Source organism: Cheilinus undulatus, linkage group 8, assembly GCF_018320785.1.
Source record: "Cheilinus undulatus linkage group 8, ASM1832078v1, whole genome shotgun sequence".
NCBI classification, from domain to species: domain Eukaryota; kingdom Metazoa; phylum Chordata; class Actinopteri; order Labriformes; family Labridae; genus Cheilinus; species Cheilinus undulatus.
In genome coordinates, this window is record NC_054872.1 from 8789339 (window position 1) to 8813886 (window position 24548).

Consider the following 24548-nt stretch of genomic DNA (forward strand, 5'->3'; position numbering starts at 1 on the left):
GTTTTTTATATATATTCTCCCATTCTCATTTAATTTCCTTCCAGGTTGATGGCTTGCCATACCAATGGCTGATAGTCAAAAACAAGACCATTATCGGCCCTAAGAGCACAGAGGAGCAGAAGGTTTTGTTCATCCCTCCTCAAGCCGGTGTCTATCAGTGTGTCCTCAGTGTTTGCTCATGGCCTGCTTCTGCTGAGTCAGAGATTGCTGCCAGTGCAAATATCTTTGCTAAAAGAGTGGTGCTGGTTGCCATAGCAGAGAATCCTGCTCTAGAGGTATGGTCCTTCAGTTTGAAGGATGAAACATTACCTAAAGTTATCTGCTTCATAAGAAACGGGACAAAGTAGAAAGCAAAGTTATAAGTCAAACTTTTTTTTTCTTCAGGTTGAAGTAAGTAAGTCAGGCTGTCTAGATTTTGGAGATCTACCTGGAGGCAGTGTCCAGTCGCTTCCTGTCAAGCTGTTCAACCGGACTCATGCTACAGTGCCCATCCGTGTGGTCATCAGTGCCGTATGTCAACATGTGCAATTTACGTATTTGTTACCAGGCAGGACACATGCATACAGAGCATGCTGAATATATACAGTAATACACTGCCATCTAGTGGTAGTGTGTTGTTTCTACATGATAGAGCTGTGCAACCCTTGAACACAGGCAAATGTTTTATTACAGTCTTTTTTACTGAGAAGAGGGCCAGGTATTGTTTTCTTTCCCTGAGACAACCTGTACTTTATCGATATAGAAGACATTGTCTTGCCCAATGTCTTGTTTGATAATATTTAATTATGTATCTTCAAAAATTCACTTATTATCCATATACCATATACATTGTCATAAAGTTCAGGCAATAAAAGAGTAAAGCTGATTATGTTGTTAATATTTTGAAAATCTGAAGATATAAAGATGAATATTAATACCTATTAAGACCTCTTAAAAGATGGATAGCTATTCCACAGTCATTAAGTGCTAAATATAGCGCATTGGCAAGGAAATTATGTCTTAAATCTTTATTAACTTTTATTTGAAAAAAAAAATAACATTCTTGAAATCTATCTGTTTGTAAAGAATGCCAAAGTTACAATGATGTCTTTCAGAAATAGAAAGAAAAGATATTTGTGAAATTTAGATGTTGTGAATTCCTCTTTTCCCCAAAAACCAGGAAATCACAGCAGTTAGTGGAATGAGAGTATCTGAGTGGTTCACATGTTTTCTCTTTCTACAGAATGCCACAGCCTGGGGATGCTTCTCCTTCTCCAAGCATCCTGTTACATCATTTGAAGCATTGCAGCATGATGGGCACATGAGCACTATGTCTTCTCCCTCTGTGATGAACCATGTGATGCATGCCAGCCGAGGCGAGGTCAGTATGGCCTCAATTTTTTTATATATCACAAATAAGCTGGGATTTTATTTAATATTTCTTTTAAACATGCTGAGGTTGTTGTGCCCACCTCCTCTTTTCCCCTCAGGATCCACAAGGATTTACAGTCTGGGTTCACTTCAGAGCTCCCCATAAGTACATAGCCTCATCAGGTAATTCTGAAGGATGAACCTGTGTGCATCTCAACCTGTTATCTATTACTCATTGGCATTTTTTTTATTCACAGTTAGATTTTATTGGCCAGTACATTCACAGACATGCTTGTGATTGTTCTTGTCAGATGAGCTTGGTCCAGCAGATGAGTACAGTGCTCGGGTGGACATTGAAGTGGACTCTCCTGGTCCCAATCATGTCATTAGGAGTATACCTCTCAGGGCAAGGTCTGGAACTGCAAGAGTCCATGCTCCGAAGGACCTGCAGGTAGTCAAACTCTTGTATGGTCTTTTTTTTTTTTTTTTTTTTTTTTTTAAAGATTTATTTTTGGCCTTTTTTGGATAGGACAGTGGATAGAGTCAGAAACAGGGAAGAGAGCGGGGAGAGACATGCAGGAAATAGTGCCACGGGCCGGATTCGAACCCGGGTCGCCCGCGTACATGGCGCACGCCTTAACCACTTGATTACCGGCGCGACCCTCTTGTATGGCCTTTTAAGACTGATAATGTGGCACTGCAGCATTAACCAGTGCTGTGTGTTGCATCACTTTAAATGATAAAAAACAAAAATCAAAGATTAGCCCTAGCTAAAAGTATACTGTTTTATTTTGTAGAAAAATGAGTAGCAAGTAGATATGAAAAGTTGAAGTTCACAAATGACCTCTTCTGAATTTATTCAAAGCATCACAGGGACAAATGCATTCCCTAAAATTCAATGAAAATTACAGAAATATCCAAACAAATTCCCTGAAATGTCCATGAAAATTCCTGAAAATTTGAAAGGACAAATCCCACCCCCAGCCCAATTCTCAATCTAATTACCAAAAATTTACAAATAAAATTCCTAGATTTACTTTGAAAATGTTCTTAAATTCCCCCCCCAAAATACCCTCCAAAATTAAAAGAAATTCCTATTTAAAAGCAAAAAAAAAAAAAAACCCATCCAAAGCAGTTTTCCCAAAATCTTCCAATGGAACTCTAAAAATATTCTGACATATCCCCTAAATTTTCATTAAATACTTTAGAATTTCCAAGCACAATCGTCGAAATAAACCAACTGCAAATTCGCTCAACATTTCAAGCAAAGTACTTTAACATCAATGGACATTCTGAACAATTATTTTAAAAATTGCGGAAGTTACTGTTATGTTGTCAGAAAGTAACGATGTAATGTCCTCATTCCCATCCCCATATATAAATGCAGGGTTTTAGGAGGTAAAGCCCACTTGGCTTGAATCTGTATTGTAGGAGGTTTTGAAATGTAAAGGTTGATTGGATGTAGAAATGATATCCTCTCTGCTCATCAGGTTTCGTTCTTTACTGAAGATTTCATAGCCTTATTTTGAGTTGGCATTGAATTCCTTTTTTCACTTCTTTTGTCTAGACTGTCAGCCTGTCTGCTCCACTGGGTAAATCAAGTCAACAGATGCTGCCATTAAAGAATGCAGGAAACATTGATGTGCAGCTGAAACTCAAGGTAATCCTGACCTTTACTTTTCTTATTAGATCTGGGATTTGGGTGAGCTTCTGTGACATTTTGAGTTAAGACTGTGGCACATACATTAGGGATTTTTGAATATTTTGGCCAAGTTTTTATTTTCTTGATTCTTCTGTTCTTGCCTCACCCACTGTATTTCCTCGATTCCACCCCTTCTCTCACATATATTATTTCCATCTTTTCTGGATTGTCATTGTCCCTTTTATTATTTATGTATTTCTCATTGTCCTTTGTATAGCTCAGTGATGCTGAGGACACTTTCTCTGTGACTCCTGATGAACTGTCTCTTAGAGTGGGAGATGAGCAAGGCATCATGGTCTCTTACAAAGCACAGGGCGGCAGGAAATGTCGAGACAGGTAAACAATGTAATGGAAAAGTTTCAAGATTTTGGTGTGGATATACACTAGATATATCTATCCTATGATCAGAATTCTGCTTGTGAAACTTAAGCTTTGTTAATCCTAAAGTTTATGTTGTATCTTTGTACCAAAGCTCCAAATGAAACAGATTTTTATAAAAGCAATGTTCATTATTTATGTGTTGCAAAGTTTATTTTTTAAATTGTAAATAAATCAATTATTTGCTTTTTTTGTGAAACTTAATGGGTACATAAAGGGGAGACTGTTTAAATGTCCTCTCTTTCTGTTAGTAGTTTTGTTGACATCACAGCAGTACTATAAACTGAAGAAGGTCACATTGCCCATAGTTTTGTAAAAAAAAAAAAATTAAAGACTCATGTGCATGTGCCAAAAACTCCATCACAAGAAAAAAAAAATTAAACACTCTGATTGGGTATCCAATTAGTCTAGCAGTAAATATAGTTATATGTATTACTTTATTAGTGCCCATGTCAATGTTTAGCTTCTGTTTATAATGTGCATTAATTTAACCTGGCTCGTGCCTAGTTTCAGCTTAATTACATTAATGATTTGATTATCCTTTTCCCTGATAAAATTATGGTCCAGTAAAACAGTGGACAGACTGCTCTAAAAATGTTCATGTATTTTTTAAAATTATTTATTGAATTGTTAAAGAGATTTCTGGAGATGACTAGAAGACAGTTTGCCTAAGTACACAAAGCCTGACTATCAATACCTGTTTTGTGTTGCTGTAATACAAGTAGATTAGGTGCATGTGTGTTTATATTAGTGCTAAGCAATTTGCCACTGTGGAATTGCAATTGTACTGGACAACAGTTCAATTTGTGATTGCAATATGATAAATAAATAGCATCATGAGTCTACTTGCTTGGCTATCAAAGGAAAGACAGAGAATAGCCTGACACTGTAATTGTGTTTTGATTCATTTTGCAGCACTTAAAGAGTATATATCCCCCACCTTTTTAAATAGTTTTGATGGTAACAATTATCATCTATGCATTTATAATTGTTGGTTTGGAAGAGGGTTTCACTGTATTTGGGGCTGCCAAAAAAAATGGGAGAAATGTCATAGAATCTACATCTGATATTATTTCCAATAGACTTTCTTTCAGCTCCAGTGTAAATTTTGGCAGCTATTTTTAATTTTAGTCTTAGTCTTTAGATGAAATGTCTTTTAGTTTTAGTCACATTTTAGTCATTTCTACCCTTTTTAGTGTTAGTCAACAAAAACTCAAAACATTTTAGTCTAGTTTTAGTCCATAAAAAGTCCTCACATTTTAGTGTTTACTTTTAGTCCAAGCATTTATTTCCTTGCCTAAATCTGGTAACAAATCATGGCAGTGTGTTCTATGCACTCTGCTCAACCTGGGGTCCCTGCTTTCTACAGCTAAGAGGCAGAACAGCTATAGATACATAGTTTTTGACAGTTTTACCCACAGTGAATGAATATCATTGATTTTGAGTGTCCAACGAAAACTACATTACATTTTAGTCTAGTTATAGTCATCTTGACAAAAACTAAACTTACTTTTTGTCGGTTTTAGTCATCACAGATCTATTTTTGTTAGTTTTAGTCTAGTTTTTGTCATCCACAAAAAGGCTGTCGACGAATAGTTTTAGTCGTAGTTTTAGTCGACGAGATGAACACTGATCAGCTCTTAGACATTCATTCTTGGACTTTTCCCACCTGAAGTCTTTTGGATACAGAACAAACAATTGTTACTTTTTGCAACAGCTTAAATATTGACATGCCTACAGTCAGACAGTAGTTTAAGAGTCTCTCCAATTGTTTAGCCATGGAGAAACTGATTTATTCTGTTAATGGGAAAATACACGGTTTCTTAGGGATATGGGGACAATAAATTGGATTTCTTTAAATTAACGCTCCCAAGATATTTGGACATTTTGTGGCCTGTAAATAAGCACTACAAGTAGTCAGGTGACTACAATACAATCTCAAAGTTCATTTGCCATTTACAGTGTCCCATTCTAAGTCCTGATTTATTGTGTTTCTTATTTTGCAGCCTTCTGACCATTCTGGTGCTGCCATCAGGTCCTCAGTATGAAGTAACCCTAAAAGGAGAAGTCATCCCAGAGGAATGTGGGAAAGCCGCCATCTCCTCAGCTGCTGTTTTTGGTCCCGGTGTGGCCACTGCTGTTCCACCAATTCTTTCAAATAAACAGTTTGTTGCCTGGGGAGGGGTCACGCTGGGACGGGCTGTGTAAGCAACTTTCCAGATTTTCATTAATTTTACTACTACGTAAAAACAGAAGAAAACACTCGCTATCAATTATTCATTGAAATGTAATCAATAGGAAGGTAAGGCCCATTGGTCACCTTTTTCCATTAAGGCTTGTGTAATGTTATTCATGAAGAGGGATAGTGTTTGTCCTCGGGGAGTGTTATTCCTCAGAAGCTATTTCAACATAATGCACAATTTATTTACTCTCATCAAAGGGAGGCAAAGCAGAAACAGCTGTAAGAAAGCTAAATCTTCATGAGATGGATCTATATTTTAGAGCTTTAACTGGACCGTGATATGACTTTAGCTTTTAGTTTATTAGTACTTATTAAAATATTTAGATAATGACTTAGAGTTTAGCAAAGCTTTAACAGTCAACAACTTTTATATTAAATATGATCAACGGCTGCTATTTTATTCAGCCAACAGAAGCTGGTCCTCAGGAACAACTCGAACAATGTCACACAGCAGCTACGGTTGCTAATACGTGGTCAAGACCAAGACTGCTTTCAGGTACGTACAATCATTTTTATACTGAAATGGAATAAATCACAAGTTTTTAAAACTCTGAATGGAATTAACCTGTAATTTTTATTTGATCCTCTGTAATCAACTGAATAATTTTGTGTCCATAGTTGGTTTATTTTCCACCGATTAGAGCAGACATCTTGACAAGAACCAAACATACTCCGTCCACCCAATTGTTTTGCATAATCAGATTTTTCCACTATTTTCGCTGCCTGTGCTCCATATCATATGTATATTCTGCAGTTTTATATTTAAAGACATTACATTGTGAACAAAATTAGTTTGACTGCCTAAGTAATATCTACACTATTTGATCTCTGAAGTTTCTAAACTTTTACTCCTCAGCTTCAGAGTATGTTCAGTCCTGAAGAGCGCCTGACCCGGCATGGGGAGCTGTCCATTCGACCTAGAGAGGATGTGACTGTTCACTTGCTATTTGCTCCCACCCGAGTGGCCTCCATGTTGGCAAAATTGGAAATCAAACAGTCTGGGATCCGCCCCTCACAGCCTGGAGTAAAATTCACTGTGAGGATCAATTTGCTTGTGCTGGACATCCTTTCATTTGCATACCTCTCTCCTGTCATATATCCTTGTTTCCTTTTTCTTTTTGTGCCCCGTTTTCTGCAGAAAGACCTTCACAGTTTAATTGTGTTTCTTTCACATCGTTAGATTCCACTATCAGGCTATGGTGGGACCAGTAACATCATCCTAGAGGACCAGAGGAAACAGGCGGATGGTTATATGGCAGCACTAAACGACATTGCTGTTGGTCGTGTCAGCAAAGTGTGTCTCTGTGTTAGGAACACAGGCTCTAGAGCAGCATTCATCAAAGCTGTGGCCTTCTCTGACATGCAGACACGAACAGCCATGGAACCTTCTGTGATCAGCCTGGCCCCATCACAGTTTGTACTGAAGGAAAGGACACAAGAGGTAGGGCTGCCAACTAAATGCAATTAGCATTTTCGACACATGATCATTTTGGAACAACACTTTGCAAAATTTCAATATTGCATAAAAAAAGAATGTTTTATGCAACCAGCACTGCTTTCTGAAAAACATGCATTTATTTTTTCCTGTTGGGTGAGGCTTGTTTATAATAGCCATTTGAATACATTTAGATGACGCTCTAGCTATTAATCTGCTAGTCTCAGATTAATTGGGGACAATCCAGTTGTAAAAAACACAAAGCTTCTGGATTCAGAAAGGACAATTTTCACACCTAGATATTGTGTAAAACAATGAACAGAAGGGAAATATCAAGCTGTTATTACTGATCAGGTTTTTTTTAAACTTTTGACTTACACTTCTCATTATCCCATCATTTAATAATGTAATCACATATATTGTGCCTTATATTGGGTAAGAGAATACACTTTAGAAGTAATCAATAGATTTTTTCTAATTTTGTAATCAGGGTAAAAACATAACACCTGCCAAGCACCAAATGCAGAGATGTTTGCACCAAGTTAGACATGAACCTCTCCTAACAATGCTGAGTTCTGCACGTTATAACTTCATTTTTGTGGGAGTGCGCGGACACACCAACATGCACTGCTGCGCACAGACACACACACACACACACACACACACACAAAAAAGCATCAGCTACTATGTGTCACTGCTTGTGCAGAGAGCGAAATGAAGGCAACGATGGTGAGTGTAGACACCATAGAGAACTGCTGAACACAAACTGGTCAGCTTTCACAAAGAAATTGACCAATAAAGTGCAACAACAATCACTAACTTTCATAACATCATTCCACAACCCACTGCAGTCTGTAAAGCTTTAACCTTATCCATCAGACTTTGTAAGCAGCACTATAATTAATGTAAAAACTGAATATATAGTCTCTAATCATGCTTCAGACAGACATGGCTCTGGTTCTGGCTTTTGCACTGTTCTGCATTCCCAGAACCTTGGTGCTTTCTGGCGAACCAGTTTAAGCAAAACCAAAGTGAGAGGACATGATGGACATGTATCACCATGCCCAGCTCCAAGTCTTGTCTGCTGTCCTGGGATTCCTTCTTCAGTTTCTTGAGTTTGTTAAATATTTGGTCTGGCGTTTGGGTGAATCCAGCCTTCACCATCTCTTCTGCAAGTTCAGCATATAACTTGCTCTTCCTTCCTGTAGTCTCCAGCATCACCTGGAATTCTGTCGATGCCCAGATCAAAACCAAACATTTTGTCTCCTCAGCAGAACACTTTTTCTGATAGATAGTGCAATTAAACATATTTATTTTATTATATTTATTCACAAAAATAGAGGAAGAAGTAACTGGCTATGAAAAAATTGAAATAAAAATCATATGGATATTTGCAACAGGGCCGATTGAAGCACCTCTGCTGAGTTAATCCTGCGTCTCCTAGGAGTGTGTTGGTTCTAAACATTACCCTTTTTTGTACTATTGCTTGTTTGGATTTTTTAAAGATACATTTTTGGGCTTTTTTATGCCTTTCTTGTGGATAGAGTTGGAGACAGGGGGGAAAGAGTAAGAGAGAGACATGTGGGAAAGGAACCACGAGTTGGACTTGACCTTGACTTGCATACATGGGGTGTGACCTAACCCCTGGGCCATCTTTGCCTTTTTTTTTTTATTATTAATCTTCTAGTTTGGAACAGTGAAGACCCCAGGGTATAATTAGGCAACACTTAAAACTCATGATAAACAAGCGATTAGTGTCCTAATCCCAATTCAAACACCAAGAAGCAAACTAAGCTGACATTGGCACCAGTATAGCCTGTTGCTCATGCTCACATCCACATCTTGTGTCCTTTAATCATGTGAAGCTGCTTTTTTTCAGTGTATGTTGAAATCTCTTCAACTATTTTTTTTTGCTACGATTTTTGATACTCTTTACTAAAACAAACAACAAAAACCTAAAAAATAAAAAGGATGTGTTTCCTTATCCTTAGTTCTGCATTTATGTATTTGTTAATATTGGACTGTGTGATTTGTTCATGTTTTTAGGTAATCACTGTGCTGATGAAGTCCACTCAAAGAGAGAAGACCCTGTGCCAGTCAGGCCGTGCTCTTCTAGCTTCTGTCTGCCTGTTTTGTGGAGATGAGGTCTCCAGGCAACAGTACAGGAGGTGAGATCTTCACTCTTCCTATCTTTCCTTCATTTCTGTGTCAGTAAAGTACCTATTTTAGCTGGTTAGAAAGATATGTTGTCAAAGATTATAAAAAAGTAATTGCTGTTAAATAATTAAGAAATTTAATTCAGTTAGTTCCCACCCATCCTGAGAGCTTGTTGGGCTCACCACTGCGGGTGCACATGTGTCAATTACACAAAACTATGGATGGAAACAAAGAACCACATAGAAATCTACATATGTTCATTGCACAATTTTAGCCAGATGTTTTTAAACAGCTCCCCAACTTGAGCACATAAACCTCAGTTTAGTCTTTCATCAGTGCCTGAGATTCAAGACAATGATTGGCTCTTCTAGTGAAACAGAAGGAGTCTCTTTTCCTGGCTAGCATAGCTATTCATTATCTCAAGTGACCGTGTTGAAGTTAGATTGCCCCACTATAGTGCATAAACTACACATCCACACTAGTAGTAGAAGTAGTAGTAGTTTTTATTGAAGCATCACACAAAGTCCGAACATTTTACACAGTGTAGACAATTTTAACAAAGTCAATAGTCATGTATTAAGTAGTGACTGAAAAGTTAAATGCAGAAGCAAACTGCTTTTATAAACGTATCCTAGATTAGTGTCAAATGAAGCTACTAACTTCCAGAAATGAAAATAAACAACGGAAAAATCAACACTTTTTTAAGCTTCAAAAATATCAAATTATTTTCTTCACAACCTAAAGTTAATTACATATTTTTCGAATTAATGTTGGCATCGTTCCAGAGTTTGACTCTAACAGTAAAACACACCTTTTCATACCTTATTTCTTTCTTTATTTATTCATTTATTTAAGTACATTAAACTTGCAAACCCCTTTCAAATTATATCGGCTCTCCTGAATTGAAAAGAACTTCTGTGTCGAGTCTGTGAGTGTGATGGAATTGGTCCTGAACATTATATACATTGTTTTGTATAGTATCAGGAATTTCAGAACACTGAAATTAAGAAAAAGGGACCTGTGTGAGCAAACTAATCAGACTAGCTCACATTTGCAGTTTTATTATTGAATTTATTGCCATTGGTACTCACCATTTCACACTGTAAGATATTTAAGGAACAATCGCTGAGTGATAGAACAAATGTAAAGCCTTAAAATTTAATAAACTTATGGATTTATACAGAATTTCTACTGACTTTGGAGTTCTCGATTCAATGTATACAGTTTGTTGTTTCATGTTAAGGAAGAGGATTAGGGCCTCTGAGATTAAAGTCAGAATTCTGACTTTAATCTTAGAATTCTGACACTTTTCTCACAAGTAAAAAAAACATTGCATCTCCAAATTGTTTTTCCAGTGGTCCTAATCCTCTTTGGTACCATGTTAACTTATGGTAAATCACACCATTAGTTTCCATTATTCTGTTAATGACCTGACTGAAAGATGTGACCTGCAAGTTTATGTTAGGGATCTGTGTGTCAGTCATTTTGATCTTTTTTCTGTTGTTCTCTGTGAAAAGAGACACCAGGCCTCTTATTTGACTGATAATCCACAAAGCTGTATGGGAGCATGAGGCTTAATGATCAAACAAAGATTTAAACCATGTCGGCTGTTCAGTCTGTTATGCCCTCCTCGGTTGCTCTCTGTTGCTCAGTAACATGAGCACATGTCTGTCCCTGCTTTGAGTCTGCTTCTCAACTTGCTGTCATCATTTAATGCCTATTAAAGGCCAGTTTGGCTCAATATGAAGCTATATATAATATGGACAAGTCATGAAACTTGCTTTGAAAAAAGTATTGCATTAACTGCATTATTCACTGCATTTATTTTTTTTTTCAACCTCGAAATTCGTAAAGCAAATCTAATGAGTCTTTAGAAGTTTTCCCAAAAAGCTCCAATGTGGTAAATGTGGTATTCTGTTTGAAAAAAATATTGTGTATGCCTTTGAGGTAAAATGATTGGAGCAATAGTGCTTTGTTTCATCATGAAATTACACCTGTAAACTGTTTTTACAAATGCATGAAGTATTGTGTTCAATAACCATGCAAAAGAATGGAAACTGGGCTTTATCAGACCATCAATTCCTTTATTCCTCTGATAAGATCCAAAAAACATATTGTCTCTGGCTTACTTTATTATCAAAGCAATGTTGTTGTGATGCTGCTAGCAACAACTAATTTATATTCTGGACTCATTTTTAGATAAACATACATCATTTCTAAATCATTCTCAATGCTGAGAGAGTTTATAGATCCAATTCCAGATGGCTCTGCTTTTGCTTGAAAGCGGATTTGTTTGCTGTACGATGAGTTTATGTTTTGTTCTTTTCAGATTGCTTCAGAGTAAACCAGAGGCTGCGGGAAAGGCTCTGTCTGAGAACAGTCTGCTAAGAAACATCAGCTTTAATGAGAAGTTCCTGGGAGAGGAAAACATCGATGAGAGTAAGATGTTTTGGTTTATACTCATAGGATTACGAAATCAGTTTTAAAGAAGTTAATAACATGTCGAATATGTTACTGCCTTTAAGTATTTATGATTTATCTCTGCAGCCTGTGACCTTCCTCAAAGACCCAATGAAGCTCACATCTTTTATGGAAACATGAGTAAAATAATGGTTTCACTGATGGGAAGTACAACAAGTACTGAATATGAGCTGAGCAACCCCACTGAGCTGCTGCCACCTATTGTGAATCACAACTCAGAGACGGACAGGTACCATGAGGAATATTTAAACAAGATGACATATACATGGTACAAGCCCATCTAAAGTCGAGATATACTGGCTTTAGACTGTATATATAAATGTACCAGTACTGCATGTCACTATTTTAATGCATTTCACTTTTTCATAAATCCATATATTAATAAAATATAAAGAGAAGCAGACAATTAAACCCTGTTTTTTACTTAAGGCTGCACTTTAAGTTGGCAGTGCCAACTGTAACACCATAGGTCTGGTCGTTTAAAAGGTTAAATGACATACATTGTGCTGCTTTAGTTTTTCAACTTCTGCTTTTCAGTATTTCAGCATTGTTTTCTAAAATTTTCCAGTGGTTTGCCAAATGGTAACGTGTCCCTAGATGTGCTACCAGTGAAAGGTCCCCAGGGACCAGCACTGAAAGTTACCGAGTCATCGTTACAGGTACTACAAGCCCTGAGTTACTGATGACTATTTTGGTTCCTTTTTAAATTTTTAAAAGGTTCAATTGCATTTGAGCATTGAGCTGAACGTTCTGTTTTTTTCTCTCCTCAGGCCTCAGAGACCTGGAACATACATCCAGAACAGCTTGTCCTTGCTGCTCCTACCATCAGTGAGTAGAATCTAGTCCTAAAAGTATGACTTTAGAACTTTTTTCACCGGAGTTTGGCCTTTTATCACATTTTAACATAAAATGAATTAAAAGACCTCTTCAAAAGTCAAACTAACACACAATACCATGGCATGTGACATTGTAACCAGCCAGCAGTAATGGCTTTTGTCATCATTTTTAGGTGGTGCAGCACCAACCAGCCAGGTTCAGATCCATAACAACACATCCAGAGAACTGAGCTTTGACTTATCCTGGCCTGCTCACTGCCTTACCATTACCCCACAGCATGGAACCATTGAGCCTAAGTAAGAAATAAATTTCTTGTTAAATCTCTCAAGAACCTGCATGCACATATGAGGACATTATATTGTGGCTGTCCTGTCCAACAACATAGCAATATTTTCTGCCACAGGAATTTTGAGATAATTGCTCAGAATGTCCATTGATTAAATACTTTGCTTGAAATGTTGAGGGAATTTGCTGGAAAATTTGGGGATTTCTTTATTATTTTAGAGTTTCACTGGAAGATTTAGGGAAAATTGCTTTGGATTTATTTTATTTATTTATTTATTTATTTATTTATTTTGCATTTTAATGGGAATTTGGGAAATTTGTTTGGATTTTGTGGGAAAATGTTTTTGGAAATTTAGGGACATTTTCAAAGGGGATCTGGGAAATATGTAAATTTTTGGGAATTAGATTGATGATTTTTGAGGGTATTCATCTTTTCAAATTTTCAGGAATTTTCATTGACATTTCAGGGAGATTGTTTGGATGTTCCTGTCATTTTCATGGAATTTTAGGGAATGTATTTGTCAAATATATATACATATATATTTAATTTTGGGCATTTTTGTGCCTTTATTTGATAGATGAGGACAGTGGATAGAGTCGGAAACAGGGACGAGAGCAGGGTAGAGACATGCAGTAAAGGGCCTCAGGCCAGATTTGAACCCAGGCCACCCGCTTACATGGGGCGCGCCTTTAACCACTAGGCCACCTGCGCCCCAGCATTTGTCAAGTTTTGAGAATTTGCTAAGAAATTTAGGTGGAGATTTGCTTTGAAATTTGGGAAATTTGCTTAAAATTTTCAGGAATTTACGTGGGAGTTTTGGGCAACATTTTATTGTAATGTTTAGGCTTAACAATAAAGTTTCACTAAAAGATTTGAGGATTGTTTGAAGACATTTTTGGATACTTTTTATGAGAAACTTTAAAATACACTTAAAAATTTTTCTCAGAAAAATTTTGGTAATTTCTTGGAAATTGAAGCAATTTGTTTGGCTTTTTGGAAAGGAAAATTTCCAAGAACTTCCTGTTCAAAGACAAGGCTGATGTTTTAACTTTTCAGGCCGTACTTATCCCAAATACAGTCATGGACGAAAGTATTGGCACCCCTGGAATTTTTCCAGAAAATACACCATTTCTCCCAGAAGTTGTTGCAATTACAATTTTTTTTGGTATCCACATGTTTATTTCCTTTTTGTGCATTGGAACAACACAAAAAATCTGAGGAAAAAGACAAAATTGACATAATTTTACACAAAACTCCAAAAACGGGCTGGACAAAATTATTGGCACCCTTTTAAAACTGTGGGTAAATCATTTTATTTCAATCATGTGATGCTCATTTAAACTCACCTGTGGCAGTAACAGGTGCTGGCAATATAAAAATCACACCTGAAGCCAATTAGAATATGTAAAAGTTGACTCAACCTTTGTGTTGTGTGCCTGTGTGTGTCACACCAAACATGGAGAAGAGAAAGAAGAGTTGAGAATTGTCTGAGGACTTAAGAAGCAACATTGTAGAAAAAACATGAACAATCTCAAGGTTACAAGACCATCTCAAGATCTTGAAATTCCTCTGTCCACTGTGTGTAATATAATCAAGAAGTTTATAACCCATGGAACTGTGGCTAATCTCCCTGGACGTGGACGGAAGAGAAAAATTGACAAAAGAATGCAACGCAGGATAGTTGGAATGGTGGATAAACTTCCTCAGTCAACTTCCACACAAATTCAGGCTGTCCTGCTCGGACCATACGTGGTCATCTGAATGAGATGAAGCGCTATGGCAGGAGACTGAGGAGAACCCCACTGCTGACAAAGAGATGTACCTGAGTAATTGTATGTAAAAGTAATGTACCTGAGTAAGCCTCAATCCTTCTAGGAGAACATTTTGTGGACAGATGAGACTAAGGTAGAGCTTTATGGAAAAGCACATCATTCTACTGTTTACAGAAAACGGAATGGGGCCTACAAGGAAAAGAACACAGTATCTACAGTCAAACATGGTGGAGGTTCAAGGATGTTTTGGGGTTATTTTGCTGCCTCTGGCACTGGGTGCCTTGACTGTCTGCAAGGAATCATAAACCTGGAGACTATCAAAAATTTTTGGGCCGCAATGTAGGGCCTAGTGTCAGAAAGCTGGGTCTGCGTCAGAGGTCATGGGTGTTCCAGCAGGACAATGACTTGAAACAAACCTCAAAAAACACCAAGAAATGGCTGGAGACAAAACGCTAGAGCGTTCTGAAGTGACCAGCAATGAGTCCAGATCTAAATCCCATATGAAGAGATCTCAAAACTGCTGTTGCAAGAAGCACCCTTCAAATCTGAGAGACCTGGAGCAGTTTGCAAAAGAAGAGTGGTCCAAAATTCCAGTTGAGAGGTGTAAGAAGCTTGTTGATGGTTATAGGAAGCAATTGGTTTCAGTTATGTTTTCCCAAAGGTGTGCAACCAAATATTAAGTTGAGGGTGCCAACAATTTTGTCTGGCCCATTTTTTGAGTTTTGAGTTTTGTGTAAAATTATGTCAATTTTTTCTTTTTTCTTCAGACTTCTTGTGTTGTTCCAATGCACATAAAGGCAATAAACACATGTATACCATTTCTCTGGGAGAAATGGTGTGTTTTCTGGAAAAATTCCAAGGGTGCCAATACTTTCTTCTATGACTGTAGGAGGGAGAAGCTGAAAATACATTCAAAACAAAAGCTCAGGTCTAAGGAATTTAATTAGAAATCTTGGTTGAGTTGAAATGAAGGTTTCATGGTAAGAATAAGGCCCAGTGATGTATGCTGGATGATTTTATGTTTAACGTTGTTGTATGTTTTTTTTTTCTTTCATTTTTTGGTTTTATATCAGTTGAAAGCTGCTTTTGTGAAGTGCTTTTTAGCAGTGCTTTCTTGCTCTTAGTGTGAGAAAACATACATTGCCAAACAAGTCTCTGTTTTAGCTGCACGTCTGTTTTAGATGCTAGAATAAATGAGATGTGCAACTTCTTTCATTTGCCATAGACTTAAAATTAATTTTAAAGCTGTTGGTATTTGCTTGATTGGGTGCTGCAAAGCAGAGAGTTGCTGCTATGTTGACATTTTACATGGTATTTGATGAAGAAATTTTGCATCAATTTGAATTATGGAAGCCTAAAGTCCAGAAAACCCCAACACCATCTGTTGCATGTCTAAATGATCTGCCTAATTATTTTATATGAAGAAACCCACACTGGTTTTGGCTTTATTTTTACAGTGTCCTGCCTGATAGGTAAAGTGTTTACCTGAGAGAACAGCTGTTTTATACATCTCGGCTACCCAGTAGCAGCTCTGTTTGTAGAATAAGAGTTGTCCCAAACCGGGCTCTCTCCCCCACTGGCCTTGGGCTGTTATGTAATTACTCCATGATACTGTAATTTAATAAGAATTACAGAAGAATTGGCCAAACATAATCCATCCATCTATACGTACCATTAGTGAATTCTGTTGTAAAATCCTGTGTTTTTGTAAACTTAGGTGCAGCCTTCAGATTTTGATAAGTCCCAACCCCTCCCTCGCAACAAAATCTTCCCTGCTGCCATGGAGTGGACAGATTTATGTCCAGTGTGATGGCCAACAAAAGGTATACAACAAATACATATACAACCTTTTTAAGCCTCAAGACAAGTGCATCCTGAATTTTTCTGGTATTATCAGAATTTAACACACTGCAATGTGACCATGTTTCAGTTTATAAAGGTCCAGATACGTCGAGACCTTGCTCTGGATGTGTCTGCAGCACCAGCAGACACTACTCTGTCAGCCCTGCCTCCTCAGGCTGCTACTCCAGTGCTGCCAGTGAGCAAGCTCCCCACCAGTTCCTTACTACCTCAACAGACACCTCAAGCCCTGGTGGAAATCAGCAACAAGACCATCATCTTCCCCACTACTCCCTCAGGGGAAACATCAGGTATGGATGTGATTGACCAGAGCACAAAAGTTTCTCAGTTTATTTAAGTCTGGGCTGTAAAAAAAAAATCTTTAAAGCTTAAAAATGGTGTTTGGATGCACTGACTCCACGTGGATTAAACTTCATAGTACAACTGAAATTGGAACAATTCTAATCCATGTGGAACACCCTTCATCTTCTAGGTATGGGATGGGAATCTTTGGTTACCAAGAGGGCCGCACTAATCTTATGGGCAAAACCAAAGTTGCTACAGATATATATTCTTAATTTAGTCCCTTTAATGATTATTAATAATTCAGTGAAAGAAAGAATATGTTTCTTATGTTCTGTGACTTCTTGTGTGGGGGGGAATCTTCACTTTGAGGTCGTTGGCAGGTCAGCAGGTGTGTGGTCTCAGTTGGTCTGACCGTCTGGCTGAGTCTTCTAGTTCAGGGGTTCTCAACCTTGGATTTAGGACTCCATTGGGGGTTGCAAGAGACTGAGAGAGGGTCTCCAGATGCCTTACAAAACTAAGCACATTTTTGAATTACACTGTTGCCACTTTACACCAATTTTGCCAAATTTTAACCAGTTATCATCACTTTTTCCCACCCGTTTTGCAAATTTTCACACTTCTTTTGCAAGTTGAAACCCATTTGGTCCATTTTAAATCCTTTCCACCACTTTTTTTCTGCCTGTTTTTGACACTTCTAAACCATATCTTGCAACTCTCTGCCTATTATTGTCTCTCTTGACACATTATTGACACTATTAACCCCTTTTAACACTTTTTAAGCCACATTTCACAATATGATATGCCCACTTTTGCCAATTTTTGACTATTTCTGCCTCAACTGACCCTTTTTTGCCAGTTTATATCAATCTTCATCCAATTTCACCAAATTTCCACCTATTTTTGCCACTTTAAAGCCATTTCAGCCACTTTTGAATCCCCATTTAATATCATTTTAACTCATTTTTGCCATATCTTGGTAATTTTTTTTGTCACTTTTATCTAATTGTTGTAGGGCTGTAGTCAACCAAAGAAAAACTTGGTCGGCCAAAATGGCACCCAGACCAACCAATTGATTGGTCGGTCAGGTAAAAAAAATATAAATAAAAAATAATAATAAAAGAAAATTACCTCATTGGGGACCAGTTTAATCCACACAGGTTCCTTACTGCACCTGTTGGGTAGTCTAAATGATCCTAAATTGAACACAATAAGCCTTTTGAAGTATTAATACATTTTTTTAGGCTCACCACGTCGTACTTAAAAAAATAATTGATTGAGAGACGATCAGTGTGCGCCTGACTCTGATCACAAGATCTCTGTGATCCCGGCGCGGTAACTCTTTAAACTCATACAGCCTACAAAATAACCTCAGATCATTGTTTTCATTCATTTATAACAGTAATTAATATCAGGATCACTTGATCCAGCCCGTGCCATGTCATTTATGAGCATAAAGCAGCAGAGACAGCATGAGACAGCATGCAGCGTTTATTTACGGAGGTGAGAGGGAAAAAATTCGCTAGTCGGGACTTAATGACCAGCAGACATCGTCTTTTATCTCCTTTGCTTTCTGTCTGTCTGTAACTGAAGCTAACGCTAACGTGAACACTTTAAGGGGATTATAAAAGGAGATGATACTATGCAGCCTATTTTCCGACAGGTGAATTAAACTGACCGCGGGAGTTGATGCTGTGAGGGGGGGCAGAGCAGAGACACTCAGCAGCGCCACTTCAATACAAACAGCCTGCAACCTTGTGACGAGTTGAAGATGCGTTGTTTCTGAGCATTACTGCTGTAAAAATACCAGAAAATATCCCACTTTGTGTGCTTCTCTACCTGTAATTCCTAGAGCTGCATTGCTCCTCTTTCCCCAGCAGCACATCTCTCCATATCAGTCAGCCGTGCACTAGTGCTTCTGCACCCTGGTCAGCGCGTTGGGGGACAGAGGGGGAATGAAGGGAAGGGGGGTTGACTCGCTTTTTGACCAAACCCTCGACCAATCGAATGGAAGCTGTCAGCCCTAAATTTTTGGCATTTCTAACCGATTTCTGCTACTTTTAAAAGCTAATTTCACCACCTTTCCCACCATTTTTTTTTTGCCATTTTAGCTATTTTTAACATACTTTAATTTTGGATTGGAAAGGATTTACATTTTTAAGAGGGCTACTTACTACACAAATGAATTAAAATTTCTTTCTCTGATAAGAGTGGTTATTTGTCAGGTTAAGGATAAAATGCCACAGCTTAACTTTACAATGGACCATGATTTTGTTGGCCCCCAGTTTGTCTTAGCCCCAGAAAGCTCTTCCATTTTCCCCCCTCTATGGGCAGCCTTGTCTGCACATGACTATTCTTGAATATGCATGGCTGTGTTTGACCACCTTCAGATACAGTCCCTGGTCACTGGCACCTTTATTTTGTGGGTCATGGGCTGAAAAGGTTGAGAACCCCTGGTCTAGTTTGTGCTCAGAGCATCATAAGATGAAAAATGATTTTAAAAGTCTCTGGTCTCCAGTGTTTTAAAAATTGTTTAAGATTTGAAAATCCTGTAGTGTGGGGCCAGCCTTTCTCTTGCTACGTTACACCAGTCATATGCCTTCAAATGAATTTGTTTCAACACAATTTGTCTACATTGGTGGGTAGATGCAGCCAAAGACTACAACTCAAGAACAGCAAAGAGGAAATAAATGCAACAGAATTTTAAAATTAATCTGCCGGCCTTTGCACATTAGTTTCCATTGAATAAAATTGTATCAGTTATAAAATGTACCCACAGTGTGCACAGGATTACAACTGGCAGCGCCACTGTCTGGAAGCTTTCAGAAGTTAGAAAGAGATTTTTGGGGGTTTGAGTCATTGTCTGTAGGCAGCTGTGTGTTTTCCTGTAGGAGATCAAACTCTCTGTTGCTCCTCTACTTCAGACGCCCAGCTGGAGGTGCAGAACGGAGAAGTAGAAGTGCGGTGGTACCTGTCGTCGTTTGCTCCACCATATGTCAAGGTGCTTTTTCTTCAGAATTTTATTTTCTGTCAAGTCTTTCATCCCTATTTGCTGTTTTTCTGTTTCTACTTTGTATTGTCCCTCCCTGAGGAAGACATGCTTGTTTAATTTAGCCTGTGAAAATCTGTGAGTAGTTCCATACCTTTCTTTAGTCTTCTGCACCTTGTTATGGTAATAATTGTATTTTATAAATTCTGCTGTCTGATATGATCTGTTATTGATCGTTTTGATTGTACCTTGATATTGAGCGATAGCAGTCAGTCAGATCAAGCTGAGGTCTTTTCTCTTTCCTCAGGGAGTTGATAACTCTGGAGATGTTTACCGAGCCACTTACACTGCTTTTAGATGCTCAAGGGTCTCTGGCACTCTGGGAGCCCATGAGAAGATGCAGGTAAATTCTCACATTCAGTTAACAATATTTAGAGGAAGTTATTTAAAGGAAAGGGACTGAACAGCACATGGTCAATGTGATTTGAATGACAAGCATTAAACAGTTAAATGTATTCTAGTTATTTCTACCAATTATTTCTTTTCTTGCCCTCCAAGGTGCCCATTACTTTCCTTCCTAGGGATAGAGGGGACTATGCTCAGTTCTGGGACTTGGAGTGCCACCCTGTGACTGAGCCACAACAAAAAGCCAGAATTCGCTTCCAACTCTGTGGAACTGTAAGAACAAATTTATTTTAAAGAAGATTTAGTTTTGTATTGTTGGGCTTTACCACCATAAAAGTCTGAGGGCCCATCTGCAGGCAGAGAGAATTTTTCTTTTTTGTTGTAATTATACAGTTATTTACAAAATGTAATTATAACATCTTATACACCACCCAAAAGCTCAGATTCTCAGGATTCTGAACATTTAAACCATATCAGGATAAAACCACCACAGCAGCCACAATTAATGCATTTGTGAGACAACAAACAAACAATGATAAAAGAGACACAGCTCACCATTATTAGCTCAGTTTTTGTCCAAAAACAGGATTACATTAATATCCATGAACCGGTTTTGCATAATCTTAAAATTCATGTCGTTCTCAGTAGTTCACAAATGTCTGCCAACCTCAATCCTTTTTTGGAGTCTCCAGTTTGACACAGCTGGACTTTTTCTTATAAACAGGTGTAAAATCCTCATTTTCTGTTCTTTTGCTATCAGCTTTGAGCCAGAAACTAGCTAAGGCTTCTTGCTTTGGTCCAGTATAGTTTTCCAGCTATCTCCCATCTGCAATCATCTGCAGGCTTCTGTTTCACTATACAAATTCAGGGTGAAAGATATATATTCTGTTTTTTTCTTTTATTTGTCAATACTAGTAGCAGCTACAGCAAGTCTGAGAGTTTGGGGAGAAACTTCAGAGTGTTCCCTTTTTAAAGACATGTGGTTGTTCCTGTACTCCAAATGGTTCAAACACAGTATTCATATTAGTTTGGGTCTGCCTGGGTAGGAGTTTTTGAATAATTTCACACAGACTTTCAATTGGTTAAAGGTCAAAGATGTTGTAACAGATTTTTAGAAGCAATTTAAAAATAAAAATAATACAGATTTATCTGACTGCTTACACTCTTACTGGAACTGGAAACATTTGTGTACCCTACAATAATGAAGTTTAGGGTAATGCATGATTGAGATGCGCTTACTGTCCTGCACAATTATAGTCTTTTTTGAGTGAGGAGCTGAAAAGTTATATTGCCAGGATTCTTTATTGATATCTATTTTCCTATACAAAATCTGTGATTTTAACGATGACACATGTGCACTGTTGTTCTCCTGTGATTTAGCATAGGTGCCTTTATCTGTCTTGGTCTTGTAAGTTTTCAACCTAAGGGCTACTATTTCTTGAGATGTTCAGCATCCTCCACTTATCTAGACATCAGCCATTCAATCCAAGCTCTGTCTTCACATCAGTTACTTTCAAAAGATGCTGAACCACCTAAAACCAAGACTTTGAGTGTGTAAATGTTTGAGAATTGGGTAAATGGCATACAGCATGAAGTGCTTTGATAAGATCAGCCCATTTATCTCGTCTCAAATCACACTTCTCTGTTTGCTGCTCTTGTATGCATACTCACCTGGCCTTGAATAAGCACATTTTCAGTTGCTTGTTGTGTTTTACACATTTCTGCATGCAACACAGCAGAAGGAAAGTCTTACCTGCCATCAATATCAGACAAGTTTACATACAGGGATTTTTACTCACTGATTAATTTGATTTAGACCTAACCCAAATGTTTTATACACCACCACTGCTTACTGTGAAAAATACTCCCATAACAAAATATGTCGGTAACGTTGTCAGTTTAATAAAGCCAGTACAAATGGCAGAACCTCGATGGCTTTGTAGTTTTAGCGACAGAATTAACAAATGAGATAAGTGGGTCTGGGGCTGGCAAGGAGAGCCACCCTGCTGAGACAGGCCTGCAGGCTTCGTCTGAGCCGTTTTTAATGTGAAGTATTTTGACAGACTCAGTTAACCTCAGAGCACACGACGCGTGCACACACTCACACACACACACACACACCCACCACATAATCAGCTCCAACAGCCATGATGGCAGTGAATTTGTTGTTATTTCTTTCATGCAATGGTAAAGTGTATTTTGATGCTACTTTTCATCTTTTTTGCAACACTTTTATAATGAGGGATCTTTCTCTCACAAGCCATGTTTTCAGAAGTATAATCCTTTGTGTATGATGCTCTTTAAAGATCTTCTTAGTTGTTAATAAACAGCTCTTTAGCAGTGGCACAGAGATAATGTCAGTGTATTTACATGAGCTTGTTAGCTAATCTCCTGAAGTTTTGTTCATGTGTCTTCAGGGAACAAAGTATGGACCAGTGGAAGGGCCACAGGAAGGAGATTGCTCTCTGGTGAAGACTGAGGCTACAGTCAAGACCAGGAAGAGAGCTGAGGCTACCTGGGGAAAGAACAGGTGAGACCTGCTGAGCCACCATACTTACGACCCTGACAAAGATTTTGGTGAAGGAGATACAAGATAGACATTGGAATTTTTGACCACTTAAAGACAAATAATGAACTATTTATTAATTTAAATGGTAAATGGGCTTGAGCTTACATTGTGCTTTTCTAAAAGACTGACTATTCAAAGCATTTTTTACCCCACATTTCACACAGGTGATCAATCCCATGATTCCCTGCTACCCTTGAAGTCATCTTTGTTATTGTTTTGATTGAGAGCCCCTGGTGGTGGAATTTACAAACTGTACATTGACTAAAATTTGGTGTTCAAGACACTTTTGATTCCCTTTATTTCCCTCATCTATAAAGCTGGCTGTGATCTACATACTGATATACTGGTATAAAATTCTTGGTCATGTGCTGTTATTATCATAAGCTGCCACTGTTCCACAATGCACAAGTAAGTCCTGACATTAGGGATTCAGTTATACCCCGTTTTCCCAGACCAAGTACAATCACTTACATTTGGGCACTCACCAATACCGAGTACAGTTATGAGTACCTGATAATGCTGTAACCGTTCTGAAATCATTTTAGAACTTAATGTCATTTTCATCAGATGTTCTTCCTCCCTCATCTTAACAAGTTATCATTGCATACTTTCAGACTCCTCTTTGTTGTCTTCTTCATTTATGGTAAAATACCAAACTTGACTTTGACTACATGCTCACATAATGAGAGGCTAACATCATGCAATGCCAAATGATACAGAGGAGAGGATCTGCTATGTTTTGTGAGTAAAAGTATGAGTACTTAGGCTTCATATCAGCACTGGTACCCAATACTGATATCGGTATTTATGCATCCCTCCCTAACATATTTAAAATTCAAGCCATTTATTGTGTAATCCAAGCAGCTTTTACACTGCACAGAACATGCTGTAACACCTATTGATGCAGACCAGATCGATGGAGGTTGGTTCCACTTTTTATCCACTTTCACTTTGAGCGGCATGTTCATCTTTTTGAATTTAAAGAAAACTGAGAGTATACTGTTAGGTAAATAAACCTTGTTGATAGACTGAAAAACCTCCCTCCTCAGGATCACTCTATTTATATATTTTACCATTTTATTGCAAAATTGATATACAGTTTTCTTGCCGTAGAAGGCTCTGCTCAAAAGATGCTGCCTAGGCTAGTCAAGCTGCATGCTTTATCTTTCTGGGGAGCACATGACTAGAAACCCCCATATGGATAGATACTTGCAAGAATGCATATTGAATACAATAAAATTAGTTCAATAGAAATTTATCCATAGCAGCATGAATCTGAATATGAGGGTGCAGTAAGCTTTATGCTGTGAAGGAGGAGGCTGGGGGGAAGAGGTTAAGCTTTGCCAGCAGCAGCAACAGCGGGGTGCATCAGCATTAATGCTTGCAGGGACTAGTGAGAAGTACACAATTTTTAAATACACTGCTGTGTTCAAAGAAGTAGCTGTGATTGGCTGTGGAAGTTGGGAGGCGATCAGCTGGCCATCAGCTGATCATGGCTGAGCGTATGGCTACTGTGCCCTACATGAACGAACGCAAGGCTTTGTTTAAGGACAAATGACAGCCATAGGAGAGCAGTGAGTCGACTCAATCATTGCAGGCTTTGAGCCCTGTAAACGCACCATAACTGCACTCTATTCCCAACCATACAGAACTACATGTTATAAACATTATACACGTATTACTGAGTTTACAATATGGGCATAGTACACCAAAGCTTTAGCCTACATCTTTTTGGTTTGTGTGATACTTATTTATACTTTACTACTTGTCATTTTTATATTACTTCTATGTGTTTAATTTACT

General features: G+C 38.0%; 1 protein-coding gene across 3 annotated transcripts in view; it reads left to right on the forward strand.

The window, feature by feature from the left end:
* Positions 1-24548, forward strand: part of cep192 (centrosomal protein 192) — a 59360-nt gene that overhangs the window by 25899 nt on the left and 8913 nt on the right. For all 3 annotated transcript variants that reach the window (XM_041792995.1, XM_041792997.1, XM_041792996.1), the window contains exons 27-49: positions 45-275; positions 385-510; positions 1223-1360; positions 1470-1533; positions 1662-1801; positions 2918-3010; positions 3270-3388; positions 5437-5634; positions 6078-6168; positions 6529-6708; positions 6853-7113; positions 9154-9275; positions 11594-11703; positions 11812-11974; positions 12314-12404; positions 12516-12573; positions 12755-12878; positions 16358-16463; positions 16571-16790; positions 19707-19783; positions 20079-20174; positions 20330-20449; positions 22594-22706. In XM_041792995.1, the coding sequence (XP_041648929.1) occupies positions 45-275; positions 385-510; positions 1223-1360; positions 1470-1533; positions 1662-1801; positions 2918-3010; positions 3270-3388; positions 5437-5634; positions 6078-6168; positions 6529-6708; positions 6853-7113; positions 9154-9275; positions 11594-11703; positions 11812-11974; positions 12314-12404; positions 12516-12573; positions 12755-12878; positions 16358-16463; positions 16571-16790; positions 19707-19783; positions 20079-20174; positions 20330-20449; positions 22594-22706 (3041 nt within the window). The remainder of the gene's footprint in view (positions 1-44; positions 276-384; positions 511-1222; positions 1361-1469; positions 1534-1661; positions 1802-2917; positions 3011-3269; positions 3389-5436; positions 5635-6077; positions 6169-6528; positions 6709-6852; positions 7114-9153; positions 9276-11593; positions 11704-11811; positions 11975-12313; positions 12405-12515; positions 12574-12754; positions 12879-16357; positions 16464-16570; positions 16791-19706; positions 19784-20078; positions 20175-20329; positions 20450-22593; positions 22707-24548) is intronic.